This window comes from Tamandua tetradactyla, chromosome 2, assembly GCF_023851605.1.
Source record: "Tamandua tetradactyla isolate mTamTet1 chromosome 2, mTamTet1.pri, whole genome shotgun sequence".
In the NCBI taxonomy this organism is placed as follows: Eukaryota; Metazoa; Chordata; class Mammalia; order Pilosa; family Myrmecophagidae; genus Tamandua; species Tamandua tetradactyla.
In genome coordinates this window covers 180,005,865-180,031,970 of record NC_135328.1, presented here as the reverse complement: position 1 = coordinate 180,031,970, position 26,106 = coordinate 180,005,865, and the positions used below count along the sequence as shown (strand labels likewise).

Genomic DNA, 26,106 nt, shown 5'->3' with positions numbered 1-26,106 from the left:
TTGGCTATTCCCTCATTCCTTTTCTTCTGTCTGTTCAGTGTTTGGCCCTGAGGGCTTAGAGATGAACAGACTGTGGTCTCTGTGTCGGAGTGGATACACTCATTCTGGGGGAGACTGAGATATCCCACTTTCCAGGCTAGAGATCTGGGACTGGAAATGCATGTCCTGGGGGAATAAGGATCTCCAGAAAACCAGATGGGATTCCCAAGGAAGGGTTGGGGAAGACCTAGGAAGGGAACTGCATGCCAGGGCTCAGGACTGGCTCCTGGCAGAGATTTGCCCGGCTGCCTGTTCTCCTGCCTCCCATCTCCTTTCTCAGAGAGAAAGTTAGGGCAGTGGCCCAGCCCAACTTTATTTCCTCCACTGCTCCCCCTCCCTACCTCTCCCCTAGCCCCAGGAACATGTGCTGAGACTGGATTTGCCTTAAAAAAGGATAATTGACACACATTTTATGAGAATTTAAGTCTCCTCTTAATAGTAACTTCCCTCCTTTGTCCACAGACAATCTGATCAAAGCCATCTTGTCAGTCACCAAAGAGTATCGCCTGACCCCTGCCTTGGACAGGTGAGCCACTCACTGCCCAGCCCCCTCCAATTGCCCAGCATGTGCAGAGATGCTCAGGCTCAGCTGGACTTTCCTGGACATGGGCAGATTCTCCAACATATCCTCGTGGACATATACAGTACATAGAGTGAAGTGACTGGAGCAGATAAGGGGGGCCATCCCCCTGGGCTTGCACCCCTGTGGGCTGTAGGCAACTCTGGAGCTGAGACACCCTGCATGGAAAATAAAATGTTCAAGGGACAGTGTGGTAGAAGCAAAATGACTGGGGTTCCCTACAGCTACAGGGAGCCTGGGGCTTTTGAGTTGAAAACAAGACATCCATTCCTATTCCCCAGTCTTGCTTTTTTGGCGTAGCCCTCAAGCCCAGGCCACTTTTTCCTCTCCCCTAAAAGCCGCTGAAACCCCACGAACCCTTGGGAAACTGTATCCCATAATGTCGTCTTATTACAGCCCCTTTCCTCACTACCATCTGCTCATACCCAAGCCCTTTCCAGGCCCTTGTTTTCCTGGGGAAGGGCCTCAGCTACCCATACCTTTCCTGGCTTCCTCCAGAAATGCTGCCAAAAGTCCAGTTCTTCCTCCTCTATCCCAGCCCGATCCTGGCTAAGGACATGGGATCCAGGCCCAAAGGGCAGGAGCCAGCTATCCACAGAGGTCTCTGTCTCTCTCCCTCAGCCTTAGCTGCCGCCGCTGTATTATCGTGGGCAATGGAGGTGTCCTCACCAACAAGTCCCTGGGATCACGAATTGACGACTATGACATTGTGGTCAGGTGAGCTCCCTGACAGTGCCTTGGGCACCTGAGTGTCCGGGCCCAAATCCTGAGTCCTGTGTCCACTGAGAACTGTCCACCTGTCTGCCCATATGGCCAGTTGGACTAGGGGTCAACAGAAACCTTAAGAACCTTGGGTTGGAGAGCTTTGGAATGCAGAAGGGTGTGCTTCCAGTGTCCCGGGTGCCCCACGCTCCACACTTGGATGTACCTGTTTAGGGGATATTCTGGGGTCAGGGTGCATCCCCAAGCACAGGCCCATGTACCTGGGAGCCTCAGAGCTCCTTGGTGCTCCTCCTGAACCCAGGCAGACTCTGACTGGGCCTGCTCTCTGCAGACTGAATTCAGCCCCAGTGAAAGGCTTTGAGAAGGACGTGGGCAGCAAAACAACACTGCGCATCACCTACCCTGAGGGCGCCATGCAGCGGCCTGAGCAATATGAACGGGATTCTCTCTTTGTCCTCGCTGGCTTCAAGTGGCAGGACTTCAAGTGGTTGAAGTACATCGTCTACAAGGAGAGAGTGGTGAGAGCTTCCCGTGTGCACCAGCCTCTTCCCCTCTTGCCCCGGGCTTCATCCTGGCCTTTCCCAGCTTTCAAGTCTGCCCCTTTCCCTTGAACCCAGCAAAGAATAAATAGGAGCCATTCTAAAGGAGCGCTGCTGCCCAAAAGCTGAAAGGTTTTGTCAACCAAAGGACAGAGAGGCCAGGAGATGCCAAGGTCACTGGCCTAGACTCCTAGACCTAGTATACCTGATATCTGCTACTAGCCCCCAGGTATCCAGGTTACAGGTCCTTTCTTGACCACCTCTAGCCAGACGCTAACCCTGACCTGAGTGTCTTCCCAACAGCTCCTGTGAGCCCTTCCCTGGCCTGAGATCCCAAGGAATAGGAAAGCTTTTACCTGGCTAGTCCCAGTATTACTCCCTGACCTGTGGTTGCCTCCCCAGTCCCCCTCCTACCCTGCTGTGAGATCCCTCTTACTCTGATCTAATGGATGCTGCCCTCATTCTCAGCTGGGGGATGGGGGAAAAGGCCTTATTTGGAACCTGGGGCCATTCTGCAGGGACAGCAGACCCCTTAACTTAAGGGTGCCCACTCTCAAACTCCTAAGTCCCGACTTCTCTCCACTTCGCACTTTTATTACTGGCCTGTAGCTGGCTACCCAACCTGCCATTGAGTCTGATTCCATTCTTTAGGGATAATCAGATTCTGTACACATTGTTCTGGGCAGGCAAGGGCCTGGGTCTCTCTCTTTAGGGGGCTGATGTGGCAGAATAAGGTCAGACTTCTCTGTAGTAGACCACCCACTGAGTGCTCTCCTGAGACCTGTATTTCTCAGCTCCAAGCCTACAGGGACACCCACCAACTTGTCCAGGCCAATCCTCCCTCGATCCAGTTGTCACCAGTTGCCCTAGGGGAGGGGTATGCAGAGTTCAGATCATTCGTCTTCCAATGCTCAAGCCTCTTACCAGAGGAGAATGATGACAGACAGCCCTCTGCCTAAGTAGGAAGCTTTTTGTTCTTTCTGGAGGTTTAGAGGAGAGTTGGGGGCAGGAACAGCTTAACGGGCCTGTGGTGGTCTCATTGCAATTTGGTTTAACTCCACAGCCCTTTCCCAAGCAAGGCCAAGTGCAGGCAATGTCAAGTAGATAGCAAGAGAGAGAGAAGACAGAAGTCAGGTCCAGAAATTCAGGTAGGTGGGACAGTGGGGAAGGGGAACCTATTCAGAACCAGGTTGAATGAGACAGCTGGCTCCATGGGTCCAATCATTTGGTTTTGGTCATCCCCAGCTGCCAACAGGCCCACTGCCCACACGAACCAGGCAGGGAATGAGGGAGAATGAGGGCTAGGTCTAGAACTCTAGAGCCTGAGATACTAGTGTCCTTAGAGCCCTTCTCTTTGCCTGGTGGATGATAAAATTAGGATCTTATAAGAGAGAAATGGGAGGAAATTGGGTTTACCTTGGTGAACGCCAGGGAGCCTGGGAACTGCTTTCTCACCCTGGCCTTCTGCTCATCAGCCCACCCCCCTCCAGGTATGTCCTTTTCTCTGTCTGTGGACACCTGTCAAAGCCTCCCTTCAATATAGGAGGTCCCAGAGGGCAGGGCCCTGATTCCATTTGCTTTTTTAACTCTTCAGTGCCTAGTTACCATAAAGGTTTGAGACTGGTTTAGAATTGGTTCAGACACCAGATCCTGCTTCCTGATGGACAGATTGGGATGGAACACGCAATCCAAGTAAGGAGGCCAGGCCAAAGGGGTGGGTCAGGGCCAGCCAGGTGGGCATTTATCACATGTTCCTTCCAAGGAGACCAAGGTCAGTTAATTCAAGGCTCTTAGCAATTCACCCAAAGGAGTAAGGAAAGAAAAAAGAAAAGCAAGGAATCCAACTGGAGTCAGAGGATTCTATCCACAAGCCACTTAGGAGGAAGACAGCAGGGCATCAGCTTTTCTGAGGAAGATTCTAAGGATCTCTTCACCTGGCCTGACCTTAGCAGCAGTCAGGTCCAAGGTGCTAGAGCAGCTGGAATGGGAAATAGTCGCCCTTACTGATGTTCGTGTCTTGTCCTGCCTTGCACAGGGACCTTAGACTAGCCCTTGAGTGGGGAGAGCACCTTCCAAAGGTCGGTTGGGTGTGAGTAGGAAAGGGAGAGAGGAGATGGGGTTGAGTCTTCTGAAGTTCCCTGGGCCTTCCCTGGTCCTAGTGTCCAAGATGCTTTGGGCCTTTGGAGTGAGCTGCCAGAGGGAGGCTAGGGATGCCCACCTCCTAGCACTACGAGTGAACCTCCCCAGGCCTCTTAGCTATCCTAAAGGCCTCTTCCTTGGGGCTCTTCTCCTCCCCTCTTCTCCCCAGGTCCAGGGTTAATGCATTCCAGGACTGCTTCCATGCTGTACTTCACTTTTCTAGCATCTGAGACCCAGAAGAATGTGTGAGAAGCTGCTTATCCCAGCCCCCCTTCTATCTGGTTGCCCTAACATGGGGCCCTGGCCATAGGCTTGTCCCGCTGTTGCAGTGATATTCAAGCCATACAGCCTCTGGGCTACACGCAAGCTCGCAGCATCTGTCTGGAACTTCACCTGCAGAGTTCTGGCAGAAGGCAGCTCTATTCTTGAGCCAAAGCCTAGCTGAGCAGGGCTGGAACAGGTCTAGGGCTCAGTCATGGCTGCTGCCTGCCTCCCTCTTGCTATCCAAGCAGTCACTCACTGTGTGTAACTTTCTGGTACCCAGGAGTCCTGGGATCAGGGAAGGAGAAGTAGGAAAGGAAGACTGAACAACCCAGAAAAGGCCAGGGCCAGCCCTACTTTCTTCACCTCTTTGAGAGCCCTTCTCTTCACCATTCATGGTCATTTGGTTCCCTGCTTCTCCGGGCAGTGGCCCAGATAACTCCAAACAGGTTACAAAGAGGCCCAGTATCCCCAAGTCTAATGTTGCCAGATCCCAGGAACACTTAGCAAGCCAGCAAGCAGCTGTAGGGAGCTCCCAGCAGGCCATGTATGCTCAGGGCAGCTGAGAAGAGCCCCAGTGCTCTGGGCAAGTAGGGAAGCTGAAGTTGGGAGGAAGGGTGGAATAAGGAAACAGTGGTATAGTTTGTGTAAGGCCATAGAGGGAGGAGGTAGCTTCCAACCCTTGTGAAATTCTCCTCTGAGGCACATCTGGCATCCATCCTCCATGCACTCATGCATTTAACAGACATTTATTGAGGTGTTCTCTGTGCTGGCGCTGTGCTGGTCACTGGGAATACAGAGATGAATTAAACACGTTCCTGACCTGAAGTTGCTCGCAGTCTAGTGTGCAGTGCATTAGGGGCTATGCTAGGGAGGCACCTAAATCAGGCTTGAAGGCAAGCAGGGACAGGAGATGGCCTCCTGGATAAAGGCATTCCTGAGCTGGACCCCAAAGGAAGGTTGGGGATTAATCAAGGGAAAGGTACTGCAAGCAAAGGGAATAGCATGTACAGCAGCCCTGAGAGACGATACTCCACCCAGGAAACTAACTCATACTGTGTGGATGGAGAACTCTGCAATGAAGATGTTATGTCCAAAGCATGCTGACCCAGGTGCTGTAGGCTGTGCATCCTCCTTCTGGTGTTTGGCGAAGGTTGGAGACGCCCAGTCCACTGTCCTAAAGACGAGCACTGGGGCTGGAGGGGACAGGACAAGTGATTGGCAGAGTTTCCCATCCGGCCCCTCAGACCCGTTCCTCTTGCCTCTTCAAGCCTCCTTCACATGCCCCAGGATATCCCAAGGGAACTGCCTTCCCAGCCCCCTTTGCTCCCTCCTCCTCCCAACTCCTGGCTCAGGCTCTCCTGGAATGGGAAGCTGGCTGCCCTGCAGCGTAGCCTCTGACTGATCATCAATTCAGAGGCCCTGAGGCCTGGGCTGGGGTGGTGCGGGTGTGGCCCCAGCCCAGCAAGGAGAGGAGAGAGGAAAAGGGCTGGGGATTGCCCTCACAGCGAGACTTGACTGTCCAGCTGGAGTTCTGTCCCAGGGGAAGGAGGGAGGACGGGGGACCGCACCTAAGAAGCTGGCCAGGGCCCCCGTTAATTAGTACAGGGGAGCTGAGTCCCTGAATTTGAGGAAGGCAACATGGTTTAAGAAGGGAAAGCAGCTTAGGCCTTTGTGTCATAAGAGAATGGGTTTAACTTTAGACCCCATCACTTTTCAGCCAGTTTACTTTAGGCAAATTACCTAACACCCCAGAGATTTAGTCTTATCTATAAAACAGGAGTACCACCTTAACATTTAGGGGTGTTTTAAAAATTAAACAAGAGGAAATGAAGGAGCACCTAGCATAGTGCTTCGCCCTTTCTGTGTTTCTCAGTCTATGGCAATTATTAATGATATTTATTATTTTATTATTATTAGTGGGGGTGGGGGTGGTGCTGTTCGAAAAGCCCATTTGCACTGGGGAGTAAAGCATTGTTCTGTCCAGGCTGTAGGTCCTGACCTAGGAGACAACTAAAAGGAGGGGCCAAAGGCCAAGCCTAGAGGAGGGAGAGGCAAGGAACCTTCTAGTAAAGGGCAGTGGGATAGGCTCATCATCTGGGAAATCCATAGGCCAACAAGGTCCCTGGGTTCCCAGATATGAGACTTCATTGGACCAGGCCCAAGATGGAGATTGAATGTCCGTCTGCACTAAACCTGAGAGGGGTGCCGAGCCTTAGGAGGGTCTCTGCCCTGAGAGAGCCCACTCTGGACACCACTTTGCCTCTGGGGACACTCAGTGAGGAGCACCTCACGGGTGGGAGCACTGGCACACACCATGTCCTCCTGCTGCTTGAGGAGTCCTCTGCTGAACTGGCACCCAGGGTCTGCACCCCACGATCTCCAAACCTCTGAGATGTGCTCTCTTGGGATACCATTTCTTTTGCAGCCATTTCCAGTGGACCCAGCTTTTTCTCCCATATCTCTTATACCCTGTAAGGACCAGGAAGAGTTCCGTCTCACACCCGTTACTGCATCCTAACCATTGTTCCTCCCCCTCAGTTAAAAAAATGCTCAGGAATTGGGGCTCATACATCACCTTATCACCCTCTGCTTTTCTTCATCACTGTCATCTGGGAACTCTTGCCTCATAATTATTATCTTCCTCCTTTTCCGCTTCTGGTTCCTCTTCCTCCACCTCTTCCGCCTCCCGCTTCTCACTCCCCCTCCCCCCTCCATTGTCATCATCAGCATCAGCATCATCACAGCTGTCATTTATTAAGTGCTTCAGCTTCCTTAATTCCTTGAATTTCTTTGCTCATTTTTTTCTAATGACCCTATAGGATAGGTACTATTATTATCCCCAGTTGGAAAGTAGGAAACCGAAGCACAGAGAGGATGAGTTACTTGCTCAAGGTCACAAAATTAGTTAAGTAAGTGGTAGAGCCCAACTTAAACTCAGATCTGACTGAAAATAAATCCAGCCACGTTGACTTCCTGCTTAGAATCCTCCATCAATCTGCTTCCATCTGCCATGGCCTAGAATCATAAGAGTTACTGTTTACGGAGGTCTTCCACATGCCAGGGCCTGTGCTACCTGATTTCTCAACCAGCCATCTCTGTAGTAAGTGGTTATGAACCAAAGACAGCTCACTTCAGAGTCAAATATTTTAACCATTGAACCATAACCCCTCTTATTTGCTCCTTGATTCATTCATTCAGTAACTCCAAATCGACCAACAAAATTACTGGAAGCCCTGTGCTTCATACTGTCTCACTTGACAATTTCCTGTACCCTTGACTTTTTCTGCATCTAGCCAGCTCAGTACCAGGGAATCACATACGGAGAGGGAAATTTCAGCTACGTTTGTAACACGTGGTGGTGCTGTCTTAGAAGCATCCTGGTGTTCCTTGTTATTCCTGGGTCTTTTCCCTTCTCAGGATCCTCCTACCCTTACTGTGATTTTCAAGTCTGATATACCTTCATCCCTATTCCCAGCAGAAATCTCATATCCAGCCCCACAGACAAAATAAAGGTCATCATCAGTCAGGTGCTCTCAACCTCCAAGGCCCTAATCTAAACTCTTACCTGCATCCCCACCATCCCTGCTTCCCCCTCTGCCATCCTTTGCTGTGCTTCCCCTGTTCAAGGTCATCTTTCTTCTATGGTCTGGATACCATCTCCTTCTACCTTCGAAGGAAACATCTTCTTTCATGTCTCCTTTCTCACCTCTTTACTGGATACTCCTCACACACCTGTAATTTGTTCAGGCCTCTCTCATCTTAAAAATAAAAGCCCTCTCTTTTGCTTGTGTTCACCCTTTCTCCTTCCCTTCTCTTTTGAGTTTCCAGAAAAAGTCATCACCTGTACTAGCATCATCATGTCTTTTCCTTCCACCTCTCAGCCCTCTCCAGTCTGGCTTCCAAACCCATTATCCCCCCTCCTGGCAGTGACCTCCTGATTCTAATTCAGGAGACTCAATCTCTGGCCTCCCTTTAAAGGAGCAATTCATCACCAGATAGCTAGTGAGCATTTGTTGTATACCAGGTGCAGTGCCAGGTTCTAGGGATAGTCCCCAGTTGTTACAAACTCATGGACAAAACCCTGGGAAGCACCCTTCATTCCTCTTTCTCCTTTGCTTCCCATATTCAAGCATTCAATCACCAAATCTGTTGGTTCACCCTTCTAAAAAAATCTTTCTTGGATTATTTCATCAGTTTCCCCTCTCTCTACCTCAGTCAAGTCTTTCTCCAATCCATTCTCCACGTCTGTATCCAAAGGAATCATCCTAAAGTGTCCGTCTGGTTGATTCATTCTCCTGCTTAACGGTTCCCCATTTCCTACTTGCAGTGGTTCTCAAACTGTGGTCCCTTGAACCAGCAGTAGCATCAACATCACCTGGAAACTTTTCAGAAATGCATTTGTCAGGTCCCACCCTGGACCTTCTGAATGAGAAACCCTAGGAGTGGGCCCAGCAGTCTATTTTAACAAGCCCTCCCGGTGATTTGGTCCTCTCAGTGGCGAGAACCCCTAGCCTGAAGGATAGAATACAAACGCTGTAGCAGAGTGAGTGCTCCATGATCTCCCCAGGCCCTCCTTTGTCCCTGTCACTCCTTCTTGCCCTCAACATGTGCTCTTCACTCTGGCTATCCTCAAGGATCTATCCTATTTCATACCTCCACATCTTGGCTGGCTCCCCTTCCCCAGGCTGGATGATCTGCTCCTCCTCTGGGTCTCCTCCATAATTCTCGTCAGTCTCTATTACACCCCAAGGTTATCTCTGTAAGTCCCTCACCTTTGGCAGAGACTGGAACATAGTTGACCTCTGTAAACAAATAAATGTGGAAACTGAGACCCACAGTAAGGCTGTAACTTCTGGAAGAGTCAAAATTCCAGTTCAAATCTCCTGACTCTGGCAAGGCCTTTTCTACTCAACGAGGCTGCCTCTTTGCCCTAGGAGATCATTCTTTTAGATTCAGACCCTTGCATCCTTTTACTCTCGCCTCTCCCAGGCATCTCTTGTCCTGTTAACCATGTTTGATCTTCCCTCTGCAGTTCCCAGATCATTCTCCTTGATAAAGAAATGAAAACTAAACAGTCCCTGGCGGCTCTGCCTCTTCTCGTCAATGTCAGCATCACACAGCGGGCCCCACGCTGACTCCTCTTTTTGTTCATTGCTTTTTCCAAATATAGTTTTCAAAAAAGGATTTTTGACCCTCTTCTCAAAGCGTACAGCAAAATAAATTCCAAATGGACTAGAAGGTAAAATATAAAAATATAACCAAAGGAAAATTTGTGGAAAGTAGAATGGCAATCCAATCCCTGGGGATGGCGGGGGTGGGGGGCACGGTGGGGGTACTTTCAAGGCACAGAGTGCAAGCAGAAATCAGGTTTGACAATATAGGAAAATTGAAACTCAGTTAAAAAAAATTTAAGAGATGATACCACAAAACTTTGAAAAGTATGTTTGACAAGGAAACCATTAGAGCCCCAGCAGGCAATAGGCAAAAGACTGAACAGATCATTCACACAGAAATACAACTAATTAATCAAAAGAAATATGTTTAACCTTCACAGCAGCCAGAGAAATTCATTTGTAAACAACAGGGTGCATTTTCTCAACAATCACGTTTTCAAATGATGTGTTTAAAGAATAATACATGATGCAGCAAGAGGGCAGTGAGACAGGTGCTCTTAAAGGCTGCAGGTCAGTGTATATGGGGACAAGTGTTTTGGAAAGGAAATGGCATTTGGTACCATTTCACCCAGAGTAGGGAAAAATCTGCACATAAAGATTTTCATTACAGTGTTATTTGTAATGTCCAAGCCCAAATATAGCCTAAAGGGTTTAATATGTAAATTATGGCCCAGCTACCTGATGGCCCACAAGGCAGTGGGTTGTTGTGTGAAAGAACCAGGGGAAATAGCACCAGATTCTGTATCAGGAACTGAAATCAAGCTCTTCCACTCCACAACCCATACCTTTGAGTTTTATTTGCCTTGTCTGTAAAATGGGATAATAGAAGCTTCCCTGCATGCTACCCATTACCATTACAAGAACTGAGGCGGTGCACAGGACAACATTTGACATGCTGTAGCCATCTGAGGATGACGGTCACCCTCTGAGAAGTGAGATTTAGCAAGGCAAGCATCACCTGCCCGCTGGCTTGGGCCTGCCAAGAGCAGGACACCTGAGAGTGAGTGTGTCAGGGAAAGCGTGCACAGGACAACATTTGACATGCTGTAGCCATCTGAGGATGACGGTCACCCTCTGAGAAGTGAGATTTAGCAAGGCAAGCATCACCTGCCCGCTGGCTTGGGCCTGCCAAGAGCAGGACACCTGAGAGTGAGTGTGTCAGGGAAAGCGTGAGGAAACAAGCATCACCCCAGTCAAGAAGGCCCAGCCACCCATTCCTTGGCCTCTGGGACATTTGTTTAAGCCTCAAGTCCTGCTCCAGCCTCTTCTTGTAGAACTTAGCCAGATGATGAGAAGGAAGACTAGTGTTTCGGGCACAAAGGACAGCATTTGGCAAAGAGCATGGTATATTTAGTGACTTAAAATCAATTCAGTGTAAAATAAGTAAATACAAATAAGTACATTTTAGAATTTTTTAATAAGAATAATTCAGTATAACTGGAGTGTGGCATGGGTGGGGTCCTGCCCTTAGACCTGGGCCCCCCTCTGGCCCTTCTTCAGCCATACCCTCCCCCATGGAGTCAGGAGGAATGTGCTGGACCAAAGAGAATATGCCCAGCCCAGCCCCAGACCCCCTTGCTGGACCATTCCCAGGAACCGGCAACCCTGGAATTTCCTGCCCTAACAGCACCAAGTCCACATCCATCCTCACTGGTGCACACCCCAAGGGGTGGCTGTTGGCAGAGGCTGTGAGCAGAGCGTGGCTGCGTGGGCTGTGGGGCTTTCACACATACGCACAACACTTCTCATGGTGTGGGATGGAACCAGGGGCAAGAGGAGAAGGAGGCGGGCTGGGACTAGTTCTCCCTACCCCACCAGGGCCCAGCACAATCTCCTAGAGTCTGAGGATTCTAAATTCAAACTTGGCCTTCCAGGTCATTTTTCAAGAGAGGAGGGTAGAACATGTTTTATTTAACAGTTTAATCATTTGATTTATAACTTTCAAATGTTTAGAGTCTAAATTTTAGACATGTGGTATGTGGGTATCCATTTGTAATCTTGTCCCGGGGGCTGCATGGCTGTGGTGGGACTGGCTGGAAGTGAGGCTGGGTAGGCAGGGGACAGACAGCGAAGGGACTTGGGAGCCAAAGTCAGGTCCAGGAGCCTGGACTTTATCATGAGGACTAATAATAGCAGAAGTTAGCAAGAGCTGACCTTGTGCCCCGCATATTACATACTTGACTTTCACTTGTACTATCAAGTAGGTACTATTATTATTACGCTTATTTTACAGATGAGAGTCGTGAGACTTAGAAAGCGTAAGTAACTTCCCCACTGGCAGAGAGTATTTGGGGCCTCAGGGTTCAAAAAGAGACCCAAGCTCTTAATTGCCATAACAAGCTGTCTCCACGGGGCAGTAGAAAGCTGCTAAGGATTTTTAAAGTGAGTTTCAAGTTCAGATCCATGCCAGAAAATGAACGAATTGAAGGAAAGCAAGAAGGAGGCAGGGAGACCTGGTGGCAGTTGAAATAACTGAGGTGAGACCCAGGTGAGAGTCGGTGGCCTGTCCTAAGGTAGTAGCAGCAAGGACCACAGGAGTGGCCAAAGACAGCCAGTCCATGGGTAATTTCTCTCATCCTGGCACACAGACTACTTCTCCTGAAAGATAGTGGGGATGAGGCTGCAGGAAAAGAATCCTGCGAGGGTGAGTGCAGGGAAACGTTACTGCAGGAGCCGATCCAGGAAGGTGCATTCTTCCCAGATGCTTTTCCCCATTGCTGCTGGCTGTGCAGACAGGACCAGAACAAGTTGCATCAGCAAGGGGATTGGCGGCACTGCAGCACCACACCGATGAGCCAGGTCCAGACCTGACAGAGGTAGGGACATTCCTGGAGGAGGTGGGATTCAACAAGCAACACAGCCCACAGCTGGCGTTGGAGAGTTGTGACCACCCTGAGGCCGGTGTCATTGGCTGGCTTTATGCACCTCTGCATTGTGTCCCATGAACCAAGGAAATGAGATGTGAGAGGCCTTAGGTCAGATCTGGACACGTGCCAGGCACAGGCCTTCTGGAACAGGGCTATGTTCTGGCACCAGGCTGGCCATGTCTCCCAGCAGCAGAAAGGTCCCCAGGGCCCACTGCCCCCCCCCCCCCCCACAGGGAACCAAAGGGAAAAGCTGGCTTTCCACCAGAAGCATCCCCCTTCTACTATCTTCCTTTGAACGCAGGTATGTATGTGTACTGGCCTCACCGAGGCATCTGACATTGCCCACCACACCCTCCACTTCACTCTCTTGGCCTCTGTGTCACCCACTACTAATAATAATAGGTGAGATTTATGGCGCTCTTGCCCTCTGCCAAACACTGCCCCAGATCCTATGAAATGCACAGCATCTCATTTAATCCTCACCATTGTGTGGGAATTAGGTCTTGTCATCCCTGTCTCGTGTATTAGGAATCGAGGCTTAAGGAGTTGATGTGCCCCAGGTCACACAGATGTATTGGTATCAGCATGAGAATCGAAGTTGTCCTGACTCCAGTGCCCAGGATTTTCTACTGCATCGCCCTCTCCCTAGTTCTTATTATCTCTTATACTATGGCTCTGAGTCCTCCATGCGCTCCTCTGTTTCCACCCACCCCTTAAATGTTGATGTTTCCAGGATTCTATTCAGGGTCCTCATCTCTTCTCGCCCTTTACTAGAGGTTCTTAATCCAAAATCAGCAAATCCCCTTGACCTCAGGGCTTCTGTGACCCTCTGAAATGGTATGCGCAATGCTGTGTGTGTGCGCCTGTGTACGTTTTTCTGAAAAGAGGAGTCAGATTTTTATAGGAGACAAGCTGAGGTTTTGTTAATAGCTAATCGTTTTATGGCCAGGGAACACAGAAATACCCAAATCATATCTTGTTCTTATTGTTCCCTTCCCCGAAATTCCTGAGGAAGTGCTCCATCAGGACAGGACAGATGGGAAATAAAAGAATCACTGAGTTGTTGACTGTTTTCAGTTCCCAGTTCTCTCACGCAGGGTTCTTGGGGACTTGAGACTCAAGCACAGAGACTCCTTTTCCCCAGAGACCCAAGATTCCTCTCAGCCACTGCTGGCCGCCGAGAACTTCAGAGCACTCAGCCCGCGGTCAGCAGAGGCAGAGAGGTCAGGGTGGCTGGGCCTGCTGCAGGGAGGCAGGCCCCACCTCACCTCACCACCTCCTCAAAGAAGTCAGAGGGACAGAGCTGCACCCCCTGTGCGTGAGGTTTTTCACCCAATATCGATAAATGGGACATACTCAGTATCCTAAACTCTAAGCAGTCAGATTAGTAGTTTCTCCTCCATCATAGAGCAATAGTGGAAAGAGAGGTCGAAACTTTCCTCTGCCCCATTAAAGCTTTTATCAGGTTCTGAAAGGGTTTGAGATTATAAGCTTTCTTTCTCCTGCAGATTCATGTAGTAGTTAAATATAGACTTTCAGCACAGGGAAAAGACCAAGAAATACTGTTTCAGACAAGGCAGCTCATGTCCTGGAAAGAACCAGGCTCTGAACTTGAATCCCAGCTCAGATACAACCCAGCTGTGTGTGCCACCTTGGGCAAGTCCCTCCACTTCTCTGGACCAGAGTCCCCTCTGTGAAATGGGATGTTGGCACCAACTGGAGTGACCCCCTAACTCACCCTAGAGCTCATGGAGGGCAGAAGGGAGGGCACAGCCATCTTTGACTCAAGACACCCAGCCGTGGTTCAAGGAACAGAAGTCTCTGTTAAGGCCAGTTTGCCTTTCCTGAAGTAGAACCAGTGGTGGTGATAAGTGGCGTGGCAGAAAGAACACCCATTCTGGAGCCTGAACACTTGAGTTTGAGTCTTGGCACAGCCACTTGCAGGCTGTGTGACCTTGAGCATGTTACTGCATCTTGGGCTCCATACCTGTGAAGTAGGTGAAAGTTGAAGAGATGTAAATGTCTATGAAAACTAGCCTGGAGCCTAGCTCACACCCCCCAACTATGCCCATTCCTGGCTCTCCCAACCCCCTCCCGAGCAGCCCCTGCACATTCTTCTTCCTCTTTAGCTGTGTATGGGGCAGGCAGGGGCAGGAACCCTGGGTGGGGAACTGTCAGGGCCTGTCAGGCTCTGGAGAAGGGACAGGGGACTGCACCATGCTTGGCACATGCTGGCATCTGCCATTCCTTTCAGTCCACATCTGGCCCACCCAGGATCTGGGTCAGGTCTTGGCCATTTCTCCACCCTTCCCTTTCCAACTGGGTCCTACTTACCCCTACACTTCTCCTCCTTACACACATACACCTCTCTTGGAAACACAGAGAAGTTAAGCAGGAGGAAGAGCTGGGATCTCCTCTTTCAGACTAATGGGGGCCTATCCTTTAAGCTGAGCCTCAGAATACAGATGGAATTTGCCAGAAGAAGAGCTGTTGCTACAGAGGTGAGGAGACATAGGGAGGGAGGGGCTGGAAGAGTCAGTCCTTGGAAGAGGCAGCAGAAGCTGAGGCTGAAGACAATAACCAATGGGGAGCAGTTTTCTGCTGCTGAGGGCAGCAGAGGAGTCTTGGATGGATTTCATGTCTCCTTTAGTAAACACTCACTGATGCTCCCTCAACTGTCCAGTACTGTGCTGGGCCCTAGGACACAGAAATAAATCAGATGTGAACACCTGTCCTGTGAGACAGAGGGCAGGGGGTGGAGGTGACAACCCATCACTAATGTCAATAATGATAATGGCTGACATTTATTGAATAAACATGAGCTTGGCACTCAACCAGGGTTATATCATTTAATTTTCACCACAGCCTGAAAGGTGAATATTATTCCTGTCTTATCCTAAGGAAACTTAAGTTACTTGCCCAGGGACATCACAGTGAGTGACCAGAGCTAAGACCCAGGAATCTTTTGTTTTTGTTGTTTGTTTCTTGAGAAATCTTCACACACATACATTCTATACATGGTGTACAATCAGTGGCTCACAATATCATCACATAGTTGTGTATTCATCACCATGATCATTTTTTAGAACATTTGCATCACTCCATAAAAAGAAATAAAAAGAAAAAACTCACACATACCATACCCCTTACCTCTCCCACTCATTGACCACTAGTATTTCCATCTAACCAATTTATTTTACCCTTTCTCCCCCCATTACTTATTTTTTTGCCATATTTTTTACTCACCTTTCCATACCCTGCATATAAAGAGCATCAGCACAAAGTTTTCACAGTCACATTGTAAACATTACATCTTTATACAGTTGTCTTCAAGAATCAAGGCTACTGAAACATAGCTCAACAGTTTTAGGTACTTCCCTCTATCCATACCAATACACCATAAACTAAAAGGGATATTTATATAATGCATATGAATAACCTCCAGGATAACCTCTCTACTCTGAATTCACTCAGCCACTGAAACGCTATTTTGTCTCATTTCTCTCTTCCCCATTTTGGTCAAGAAGGCTTTCTCTATCTCTTGATGTTGTACTGGCTCATCCCAAAGTCCCAGGAATCTTAACTCTATATTTTATCACCTCCCAAAGGTTCTAAGTTGGCATGAACGGAGTCAGGGAGAAAGAGATGCTGAGTTAAACAATGAGTAGATGTTTATCAGGGGGATAGAGATGGGAAGGCCATTAGAGACAAAAGGAACAGCATCTGCAAGAGCATGAAGGCATGAATTAGCCTGGGAGAACCTTCAAATGGGGCTGAAACTGGAGAGACAGACAAGACGTTATGAACCAGCTAAAAAGCTTGGATCTTCTGTGGGCCAGTGATTTTATCTGATTTGTTTATAGAAAGATCAATCTGGCCTAATGGAAATGACTTGTGAGTCAGAGGTGGCCCATTCTAGGTGCTTGAATAAATTGATGAATAAATGAATGGAATTCAACAATTATTTGTTGTGTACTCTACTAGGCTTTGGAGGATTTAGCAGTCAACAAGACAGATGGCACAAATGACCAGTCATCATGCCAGTCCAGGTTTCAGATGAGGATACCTGAACTTGAGGTGGTAGCAGTCTGTTTGGGAGGAAGGGATGGGTCTGTGGGATACTTAGAAGATAGAATTGAAAGAACTAGATGACCATTAGGCAAGATAGGCCAGAGAAACAGAGAATTGATTCCCAGGTTTCTGGCTTTGAAGACTTGAATGGATAATAGAGGGTAGGGAACACAGAGGGGGCAGGTCTGGGGAAACTAGAAACAATTTAAATATCCAACAACAGAGGTTGGGTAAGTAGATTTTGCTACATCCATTTCTAAGAAAACATGACAAAATTCTTAGAAAACATAATTTTAGTGTCTTTATCACATTCTACTACATGGATGTATTAAGTATCTTTTGACAACCTCTATTGTCAACTTTTGTATTTTTCTCCTAGTTTGTCACTCTAATGAATAACACTGTAATAAACAGCCTGTTACGGAGGTCTTCACCTTTCTGATTACTTTTAGAAGGGAAATTTGGAGGATCATAAGGTATAAACAGCTTTGAGGCTTTTGATACGCATTGCCGAATTGCTTTTTAGAAAGGCTGTGTCAAAATGTATGCCCAGGGATCGATTCCCGATGCCTGCCCATGCAAAAAAAATTTTTTTTAATGTAAAGTAGGAGAATTCTACAGCAGCATACCATAACAAGCATTAAAATGTGTATGTATATATAAATATTCACACATATACACATACATATATATACACATTTAGTAGAAAAAAAATCTCATTGTTTTAATCTGCATTTCTTTCTCACTAATAAGACTGAATGTTTTTCATGCTGATTAACATTTTTTATGTCCTAAACCTCTTTTTATGGGGTCTAATACTAATTTCTAATGAGTTTTTAAAATATGTATTTCTTATTCTTTGTGACAAAATTTTTCTCATTTTTTGTTTCCCTCTTAATTTTGTTTATTATATTTTTAATGTACCAAAGCACTTTTAAATGTTTATGAAGTCAAAGTCTGTTTATCTTTTTCTCTCTTTCTTCCATTGAATTAATATTTAGAAAGTTCAACGATAAGATAAATACACAGCTAAATTTTGTTTCAGTTGTACTTTTTCAACATGTTATTTTGTGTATGAGGAGAGGGAATAAGTGGATCTTTTCTCCAAATAGCAAATTTTCACATTCGGCTTACTGAGGAATTCATCTCGTTCCCACTGACTCATGGGGCTTCTTTTATCATAACCTAAGTTGTTATGTATATTGAGCTGCTTCTGAACTATCTATTCTGTTTTATAGGTCTTTGTGTTGATTTTTATATGTGTATCATTGTTTTAATAAATTAAAATTCATAATGTATACTGATATCTAATTTTTTTAATCAGGAGCTATTTTTACCTGTTAAATCTTTTGGATGGATTTTTAGAATCCTTTTGATAAGTTTCAAAATCCTATTGGGGAGTTTTGTTAGAATTATATTAAGCTTATAAACTAATCTGGGAGGAATAGGCAATGTTTTAATATTCAGCCTTTCCATCCAAGAATATGGTTTGTCTCGCCTTTTATTTTTCAAGTCATATTTTTTATGTCTCCCAATAAAGGATTATAGTTTTCTCATTATAGGTCTCATATATTTCTTAAATTTATTGCTCGGTATTTGATGTTTTCTGTTGGGATTGCAAATGGGATTTCATTTTATCTGGTGATTGTTTCCTATTGGTGTACAGACCCCATTACTACACCATTTTATCCAGTCTAAGTTTAGTTTGTTCTTTTAGATTTTCCAGACAAATAAACTCATTGGAAATAACCATTAGGTTGGAACCCATGGGTCGATAATGCCTCTAGTCTGCAGGGTTGATTTGTGATTCTCTCCGGCAATGATCAGGAAGCCACTTTTAAGGGTGGAGAAAGTGGATGAATGGATTGATCCAAAGTTCCAGGTTTCACTGGGCTAGGGTAGTAGAAGGACAAGGGGCAGGGTGTTGAAGGAACCACAGGATCTAGCCCAGGAAGGAATCATGTACTGATCGGAAATGGGAGGATTGGCGGTCTCCATGGGGTTGGAATGAGAGGAAGTTATGGCCCTGGAATGGACAGTGGGATGTCCAGTTTCAGAGAGGATCACCTTTCCAGTACAGTGGCTAAGATCCATGGGGAAGAATGATCTCGCTTTGAAGTTAAAGAAACTGGGGCTCAGACAGCTGGCCATTTACCCAGTCGCCCAACTCCAGTCAGTGGCAGAACTGGGATTTGAGTGTTGTTCTGCCATGCTTTCCTGGCTCATATCTGTCTTTATTTTTCAGATTCACTTTAGAACAGTTTGCTGAGAGCCAGGAGAGACAGCAGGAGGGGAAGGAGGAGAGCACAGCAGATCAGATAGGAGGGAGAGGACAGGCTCCTCCTGGGCCCCTCAGTTGCTGCGGATGGAGAGGCAGGACAGCTGGCCCACTGGGTCTTTCCACTGGCCCAAGAACCCACACACACCAGAGCAGCACACCCCACAGCATCCTGCACCCTCTGTTCTGGCCCTGCAGCTCGTTTTGTTTCCCCTATGACACACTTTGGCCCTACCACATGCTCACTATTTCCCATCACTCATCCTCATCTCTGTCCCTTGTCCCCGCTTTATACCCAAGCCCTCCCAAACTAGCTGTGTTCATACCACCTGCCCCAGATTCCCTAGTACACACCTCGTGCCACCACCTCCTTTCTCATTTATCCATACATACTTTGAGGCTGACTACTCACCCCATCCCATCACAAGTTGTGTGCCCAACTCATGCTCACTTATGCTATGTCCACAGAGTGCATCGGATGGCTTCTGGAAATCTGTGGCCACTCGAGTGCCCAAGGAGCCCTCTGAGATTCGCATCCTCAACCCCTATTTCATCCAGGAGGCAGCCTTCACCCTCATCGGACTGCCCTTCAACAACGGCCTCATGGGCCGAGGGGTGAGCTAGCTGGGACTGGGGAGAAAGGAAGGGGGAGACCGGAGCAGAGGTGCCTTGAGAAGAAACGGCAGCATGGGGAGTGGGGGGTGAGATGGTGGCATGGGGTTGGCTGTGCTCCAGGGAGGTGGTTTTGGGAGGAAGAAGGCTCAATTCTCAGAATGGGAACAGAGCTCAACTCTGGGGAGCTTAGCTGAGGGGTCTCCACCGGAGCCAGCCCACCAGCTGAACTCTGCATTCCCCCCTTCCAGAACATCCCGACGCTTGGCAGTGTGGCAGTGACCATGGCATTACACGGCTGTGATGAAGTGGCAGTCGCAGGCTTTGGCTACGACATGAGCACTCCCAACGCACCTCTGCACTACTATGAGACCGTGCGCATGGCAGCCATCAAAGAGGTGCAGGGCCCAGCGTGGGCAGTCCCTGGGCAGGGCCTAGGGAGGGGCTCTTCCAGCACAAAGGCCAGGCTCTGACTGCATATCCACAAATGAATGGTAAAGGGATGAGCCAAGCAGCTGGTCTGGCTCCCCAGCACTCCCCAGCAAAGCCCTGCCCTCTCCCACTCAGCCCCTCCCCTAGATGTGTGGTGACACTGGCAGTCCATCCCTGCATCCCAGATCTCTGATCACCAAGCAGAGACAAGGACTTCCATCCTCTGTGCCTCTCCCTTCCCAGTTTTCCTCTGAACCCAGCACCCTCATCCTCAGCCTTCTAGATATTTCCTCCCTGGGACGGTCCCTGCCCTTGTCCCTGTACCTGTCTCCTCCATGCTGCATTCCCCAGCCATATACACTAGTCTGGTCTTTGGCACCTGCTCAGTCATTCTTTCTGCCATGGTCCCTGCATTCCTGCAGAGGACTCTCTTGCCCCCTCAAACAAACCTACAACAACATTGCCTCTCAATCCCAGGACAGCTATCCTGTACTTCCACCACCCTTCCCCAGACCAAGCCCTGAAGCTCTTCATCACCAGAATTGCTTCCCAGGTGACTCATGTACAGGTACATTAAATTTGAGAAGCACTGAAGTTCCCTCAGCCTGTCAACTTTTGGCATCTCTCCCTTGAGAGCCAGGATCCCATGTGGAAAATCCAAATCCTTCTTACCATCCCCTCAGCTTCCACTAGTTCCAGCCAGAAAACTGTAACTTGTGGGCCAGTGCTTTGAGCCCCTTGTCTGCTCTGCATCTGGGCTACTGAGTGTAGTTGGAGGAGCTCTCACATCTGCACAGATTTCTATTTCTATAAATGCAAGGGTTCCACTCTCAGCTGAGTCCTCATTTCTGCTCATCCATCTTTGTACACGCCTTTCTCCTATCCTGCCCCCACAGCTCTTCAGAGCTTTCCACTCCCCTCAAGCTCCCACCCACCATCCCTGTTGGATTGTCCACTTTGCACTCCTTCCTCCCTCTTAGCCCTTTGCCTCTTGCAGCCTGGCTGCCCCCTTCACACCTCCCTCCAGGTCAACAGTGACTTGCCTCACTCCTGCCAAATCCAGTGGACACATTTAAATTTCAACTTTCTCAATCTCTCAGAAACACATTTTATGTCAACCACGCCTTCATCTTTGAAACTTCCCTGTTTAGACTTCTAAGATATCAACTTGGCCAGGAATTTTCCTCCTAATTCCCTTGCCATTCTCTCTCATTCTCTTTTGTTTTTTTCTATACATCCCTTAAATACCAACATCATCAGAGCTCTATCCTAGACCATCTTCTGTTCTCACTCTGCATGTTCTCCAGGAGATTTATATCTGTATCTATGGCTTCAATTACCATCTTTATTGTAATAGACTTTTTTTGGTTCATTCAGGTTATCCCAAGTAATCGGGAGCTATTTCAAGGTTAGAGAACGGACTTGGGAATCTCATGGGGAAACCAAAAACAGCCTTACAGCTGGGCCTCCTGTTGGCTGGAATGGGGCTCAGGAGAGCGAAGATGATTCTACAGCAGCGGCCCCAGACCAGCCTCACTATTACCACGACTCTCTCTGTCTCTGCCTCTCTTCCCATAGCTTTGTACTTCTTTGTCCCCTACCAGCTGCCCACTCCAAACTGTTCTCACAGCTTTTAGCTGCCTTGTGGCTTCAGTCTACTTATGTCTTTGGTCCCCCTTCCATATTCCTTTTTTATAAACTTTAGGGAAATGTTTAAGGCAGAGGGTGAATAGATTTGGTAATAACCAGCTCATGAAGGGCTTGCCAAGCCAGGGTACGGAATTTGGACATTATTCTGAAGGCAGTGGAGAGCCATGAAAGAGTTTTAGGCTGTCCATTGTGATACAGTGAGACCACTATGGTTGCAGGATGGAATAGCGGGAGCCAGGCAGGAACAGTAATGAGTCTGGAGGCTATTGTAGCAGTCTAGGGAAGACATGATGGCTCTTGAACTGGAGTTTGAGCTGTGGGGATGAGGAGAAGGAAACAGCGAGAAGAAACATTCAGCATTTTACATCATCAGGGCCTAGGGATCTCCTCGGTATAAGAGTGAGGTAGAATGAACACTATCTTCCCTGATGCCCTCTCTGGTGCAGGCTGCTCCTTCCTTCTATCTGCCATATCTCAGTTTTCAGACCATTGTTCCTTTCCCATCATGTGAAACCCGAGGCTCATGTCACCTGCTGCCCACTCTCATGCACAGCGCTAAACAATGTATGCTGTGACGTCAGATGGCCTGGGTTCTTAGCTTGGCTCTCTATCTTTGTTTCCTTATCTATAAAAAGGGAGAAGAATAGCACCTACATCCTAGGGTTTGGGGAAGATTGGATGTGATAAGGTATAAAAAAGACCTAGCACATAGTAAGCACTCAGACATGTTAGGCTTTCTTTTTTCTTTTAACCCTCCTTTTCATCACTGTTACCTACCAACCTCCTCGATGAGGATTCACTGAAACTGTTGGTGCCTGGCATTAGAGTTCTGGTTTATCTTCAGTGTTCAGGTGAATCATTCAGAGCTCTGGTCTCACCCTTGCTTCTCTTCACTCAACTTGATCAGCCCATTTTCCAGGCCCAGCAAGAAGGCATGGGATGTGTCGGCAAGCAGGGCAAGACTGAATGCTAGAGATAGTAAAGGGATGTCAAAGGGAATTCATAAAGGAGACAAAGAGAGAGTAGGGAAAATTAAGAAGATGCAGAGTCATGGAGACCAAAAAGAATAGTATTTCAAGAAGAGAATGTCAGCAATGTCAGATGCAGCAGAAGAGTCCAGTAAGATGAATACTGAGAATGGCCATTGGATGTGCCAGTTAAGAAGCCACTGCTGGCTATGGTGAGTGTAGTTTCAAAGGAATGGTGGAGTAGGAGACAGATTGCAGTGATTGAGCAGGGAACAGAAGGTGAAGAAGTAGAGACCACAAGTGGCCAGTGCACAGCAGGGAAGCTTGGATGTGAAGGGAAGGACAGAGGCTGAACAGCAGCCGCAGGATGAAGTGGGTTCATACGGAAGTCTGTGATGCAGCGGAGAAATCTGGGCTGCAAATACAGAGCTGTGAGCTGTGAGCACAACTTTTGTTCTGATATAAGGAGGGCCTGGGTAGGATTTCCCAGGGAGAGTACAGAAGCAAACACAGGTAGACAGGGCAGAACTTTAGGAATACCAGTATTTAATGGTTGGGTGAGGAAAGAGGAGCCAAAGATAAAGACTGAAAACAAGCTACCAGAAGGAAAACTCCTCTGAGTGTGGACTGTGACATTGGATGGACATCAGGGTCCAGAATTAAGGGACCTGGTAAGGATAGGGACCCGGGGCTGCCAGAATCTTCCCCAGCGCAGAGCCAACCCTCCCTGCAGAGTTCTTGAGGGAGATGCACTCAGAGGAACAAGGACAATGAAAGGCAAGTGCAGTTTTACCGTGAACTGGGCTTAGGCATCAGACCCTAGTGCAGGGAGCTCCGGCGAGCTCAGGTGTGGTCTGCATAGAAGGAGGAATTAGGAAAAGAGAGCACCAGAAAAATGGCATTATCTGATGTGACAGAGTTACACACTAAAACAGACTTTTTTGTTTGCTTTTTTATTATGAAAATGGTTAAACATATTCATAAGCATAAAAGAATACTTTTATTCATAAGAAAAAAGAGTGAAATCCCATATACCTATCCTGAACCTTCCACAGTTATTAACACACGTCCTATCTGCATCAAGGAGGGGTGATCTGCAGATGGCAGAGTATAATGACATGAGCTTCCAAGGAGCAGTGGCTTTTAGGGAGTTTGGAGAGATAACCAGGTAGAAGTGGCAATAAAAAGTGAGAAAGACTATGCCCCCTTTCCAGCTCTGTGGAATCTGGAGTGAGAGGGAGGAAAGAGCCACTTGAGAGTCACCACTTCAGAGTGTAGGGGCAGGGGCTCTATCTTTAAGTGACAGCTAGTTTGTAGGATTATCGCAAGAAATTGAAGGCAATGGGCAGAGAAGAGGAATACAAGGAATTTTGCTGATCACTACCTGAGTTTCTAATTTAAAAGATTCATAAGTTGGAGATGGTTAACCGGATGAGAATATGGGCTGGACAGAATCACAGAGGGATTTTATAAGTGCTTAGCATTTATAAACAACTTAGCTGTTAATACTGTTATGGTGAGGCTCAATGCTGGCACATGCCATAGAGAGATAGATCAATTAGGTATGAACTGTGAAAGACTACTGGCTTCCATTCAGGCATTCATTCATTCATTCATGCATTCATTCATTGAGAGGCTTAGTCATCAAACTTCCGGGTGACAGTAATGGGGATAGGAAAGAACTTGATTTGGGGCGAGGTTTTTCCCCATGAAAGCCCTAGAAGGCAACATCTTCTTTCTAATTTCCACTTTAACAATCAGATTAGCCTCTTCTCAGGCTCCTGGCTCCTCTGATCTCCGTAGCAGGATTTCATCAGCTGCCCCAGGTCTTGAGAGTGGATTGCATCAGAACAGAGAATGACTAAGCCACCCCTCACTATTCTTTTTCCAATGCAGAACTCACCCCCCAGGCCTGGCCCAGACTTAAGTGACTCATGTGGCCTGCCTGCAGGGTGCCCAGGACTTAGGTGCTGTCAGAAAGGAAGGGAGGTGATGTCTTTGGGAACCTGGTCCTTTCCCCGGCACTGGAGAAGGGGTTTAGGGAGCTTATATCTCCTAAAACTTGGAAGAAGTTGAGAGACATAGTTCTCCTGGGATGAGGAAGGGGTTAGAAGTTTGTTTTCACCAAGTCTTGGGAAGGGAAAGGGAACTTCAGGATCAGAGTCCTCGTTATCTTGTTGGCCCAACTGATTACAAATGTCTGCCCTCAAGCCTTCCACAGTCACAGAGCATCCGAGGGTCACAACTAGAAGAAGGCGCTGAACCCTGAGGTGGGCCTTGCCCCAGCAGCCACCTGGGCTGTCCAACTGATCACTTCTCTATCTCTTTCCTTCCAGTCCTGGACACACAATATTCAGCGAGAGAAAGAATTTCTGCGGAAGCTGGTAAAAGCACGTGTCATCACTGACCTAACCAGTGGCATCTGAGGTGGGTCCAGCACATGGTCACAGAGGCCCAGGCACCAGGAGCAAGCAGCAGCCACTGCCACCTGCCCACTTCACTGGCCTAGGTCGGGCTCTGCCTGAGAGGCACAGGAGCCTTCAGACCCAGAGAAGGACAGTGCCAAGTGGCCCCAGGGGTGGCGAGGCCTTGGCAGGGTAGCCAGAGCTGTGCCTGCATGGAGACCAGCCTCAGAGACCAGCACTCAACCTCACACAGCCTGGGTTCTTGAAGCCAGAGGGCCAGGAGGCAGCCAGCTGTGCCCAGCAGGCCCAGCATGCAGGAGGTGGGACATTAGGCCGCAAGTCTGCTGCCAGAATAATTTCTCCAATCAGTGTTTGGTGTATTATCATTTTGTGAATTTGGGTAGGGGGGAGGGTAGGGATAATTTATTTTTAAATAAGGTTGGAGATGTCAAGTTTGGTCCACTTGCCATGCAGAGGCTACTAGAAGGCCCATCAGGCAGTGGTAACAATCAGTGGGCTCACTGGAGGGTGGAATTGCCATGACCAGCCTGCCCCCTTCTCCAGAGCTACAGGGAAATGGCCAGGATCTCATGCCATCCCCCTTCAGCTCATGACACTGTTTGCCTTTCTTGGGGAGAAGATAGGGTATTCCCACTCATCAGCCCCTAGCTGTCCCACAGGGAAACCCTGGAGCCATCCTTTCTAAGCCAACAAGACAGTCCCTGGCCTAGAGCAGAGAGAACTTTAGAGCTCAGGTGAAACCTGGCCCAGCCCAATTGGAAGGGCCCCTTCCCCAGTTGCAGCTGATCATGGGACAGTGCCCCCAGCCTGGACTGACCAACTTATCAGCTGCTCTGGGTTTCAGCAATGAGATTGCCAGGTCCTTGGGTTCTGCCTTGAGCCCAGGCCAGAGGGAAGTTAGGCCCAAGGACCTTATCTAGGCTGTGGCAGCTATCCTAGGCAGCTGTCATGGAAGCAATAAAGCTCTTCCCTGAACCTGGTCTCCTCTTGCTTTCTCTGACTTTCCTAAAAAAAGACAGGAACCCAGGGCCTCAGCAAGTATGCTAAATCCAAGGACCATCTCTTCCAGCCCACAGATCCCTAAGTCCCTTTCACTTCTATCACCTGTGGGTCCTGAGCAGCCACCTACGGGTCTCTGGAATCTCTCCTGTCCTACATAGTCCTGGATCCCCATGCTCCAGAGTCCACCCAGGTGCCCGCTGTTTCAGCCAGAGGGTAGAGCCTGTAGCTCCAGGACACTCACAGGGACAGAGTCCTGCACAGCAAAAGAAAGATACATTGCTGAGCCCACAGCATATAGAAGTCCACAGACCTTCCCCACCCCTGGCACCTCTGGTTCAGCTC

At 48.2% G+C, this 26,106-nt stretch overlaps 1 protein-coding gene across 6 annotated transcripts in view; it reads left to right on the top strand.

The window, feature by feature from the left end:
- The window catches only part of ST3GAL3 (ST3 beta-galactoside alpha-2,3-sialyltransferase 3), a 300,267-nt gene extending 274,530 nt beyond the window's left edge, over positions 1-25,737 (top strand). For 4 of the 6 annotated variants that reach the window (XM_077149967.1, XM_077149970.1, XM_077149969.1 and 1 more), the window contains 6 exons: positions 502-565; positions 1,241-1,336; positions 1,674-1,860; positions 19,143-19,289; positions 19,538-19,684; positions 24,673-25,737. In XM_077149967.1, the coding sequence (XP_077006082.1) occupies positions 502-565; positions 1,241-1,336; positions 1,674-1,860; positions 19,143-19,289; positions 19,538-19,684; positions 24,673-24,762 (731 nt within the window). In that variant the 3' untranslated portion in view covers positions 24,763-25,737. Of the gene's footprint in view, positions 1-501; positions 566-1,240; positions 1,337-1,673; positions 1,861-2,944; positions 3,030-19,142; positions 19,290-19,537; positions 19,685-24,672 lie in introns of all 6 variants that reach the window. The other 2 variants (XM_077149972.1, XM_077149968.1) reach the window with 2 other exon arrangements.
- Positions 25,738-26,106: the final 369 nt, after the last annotated feature.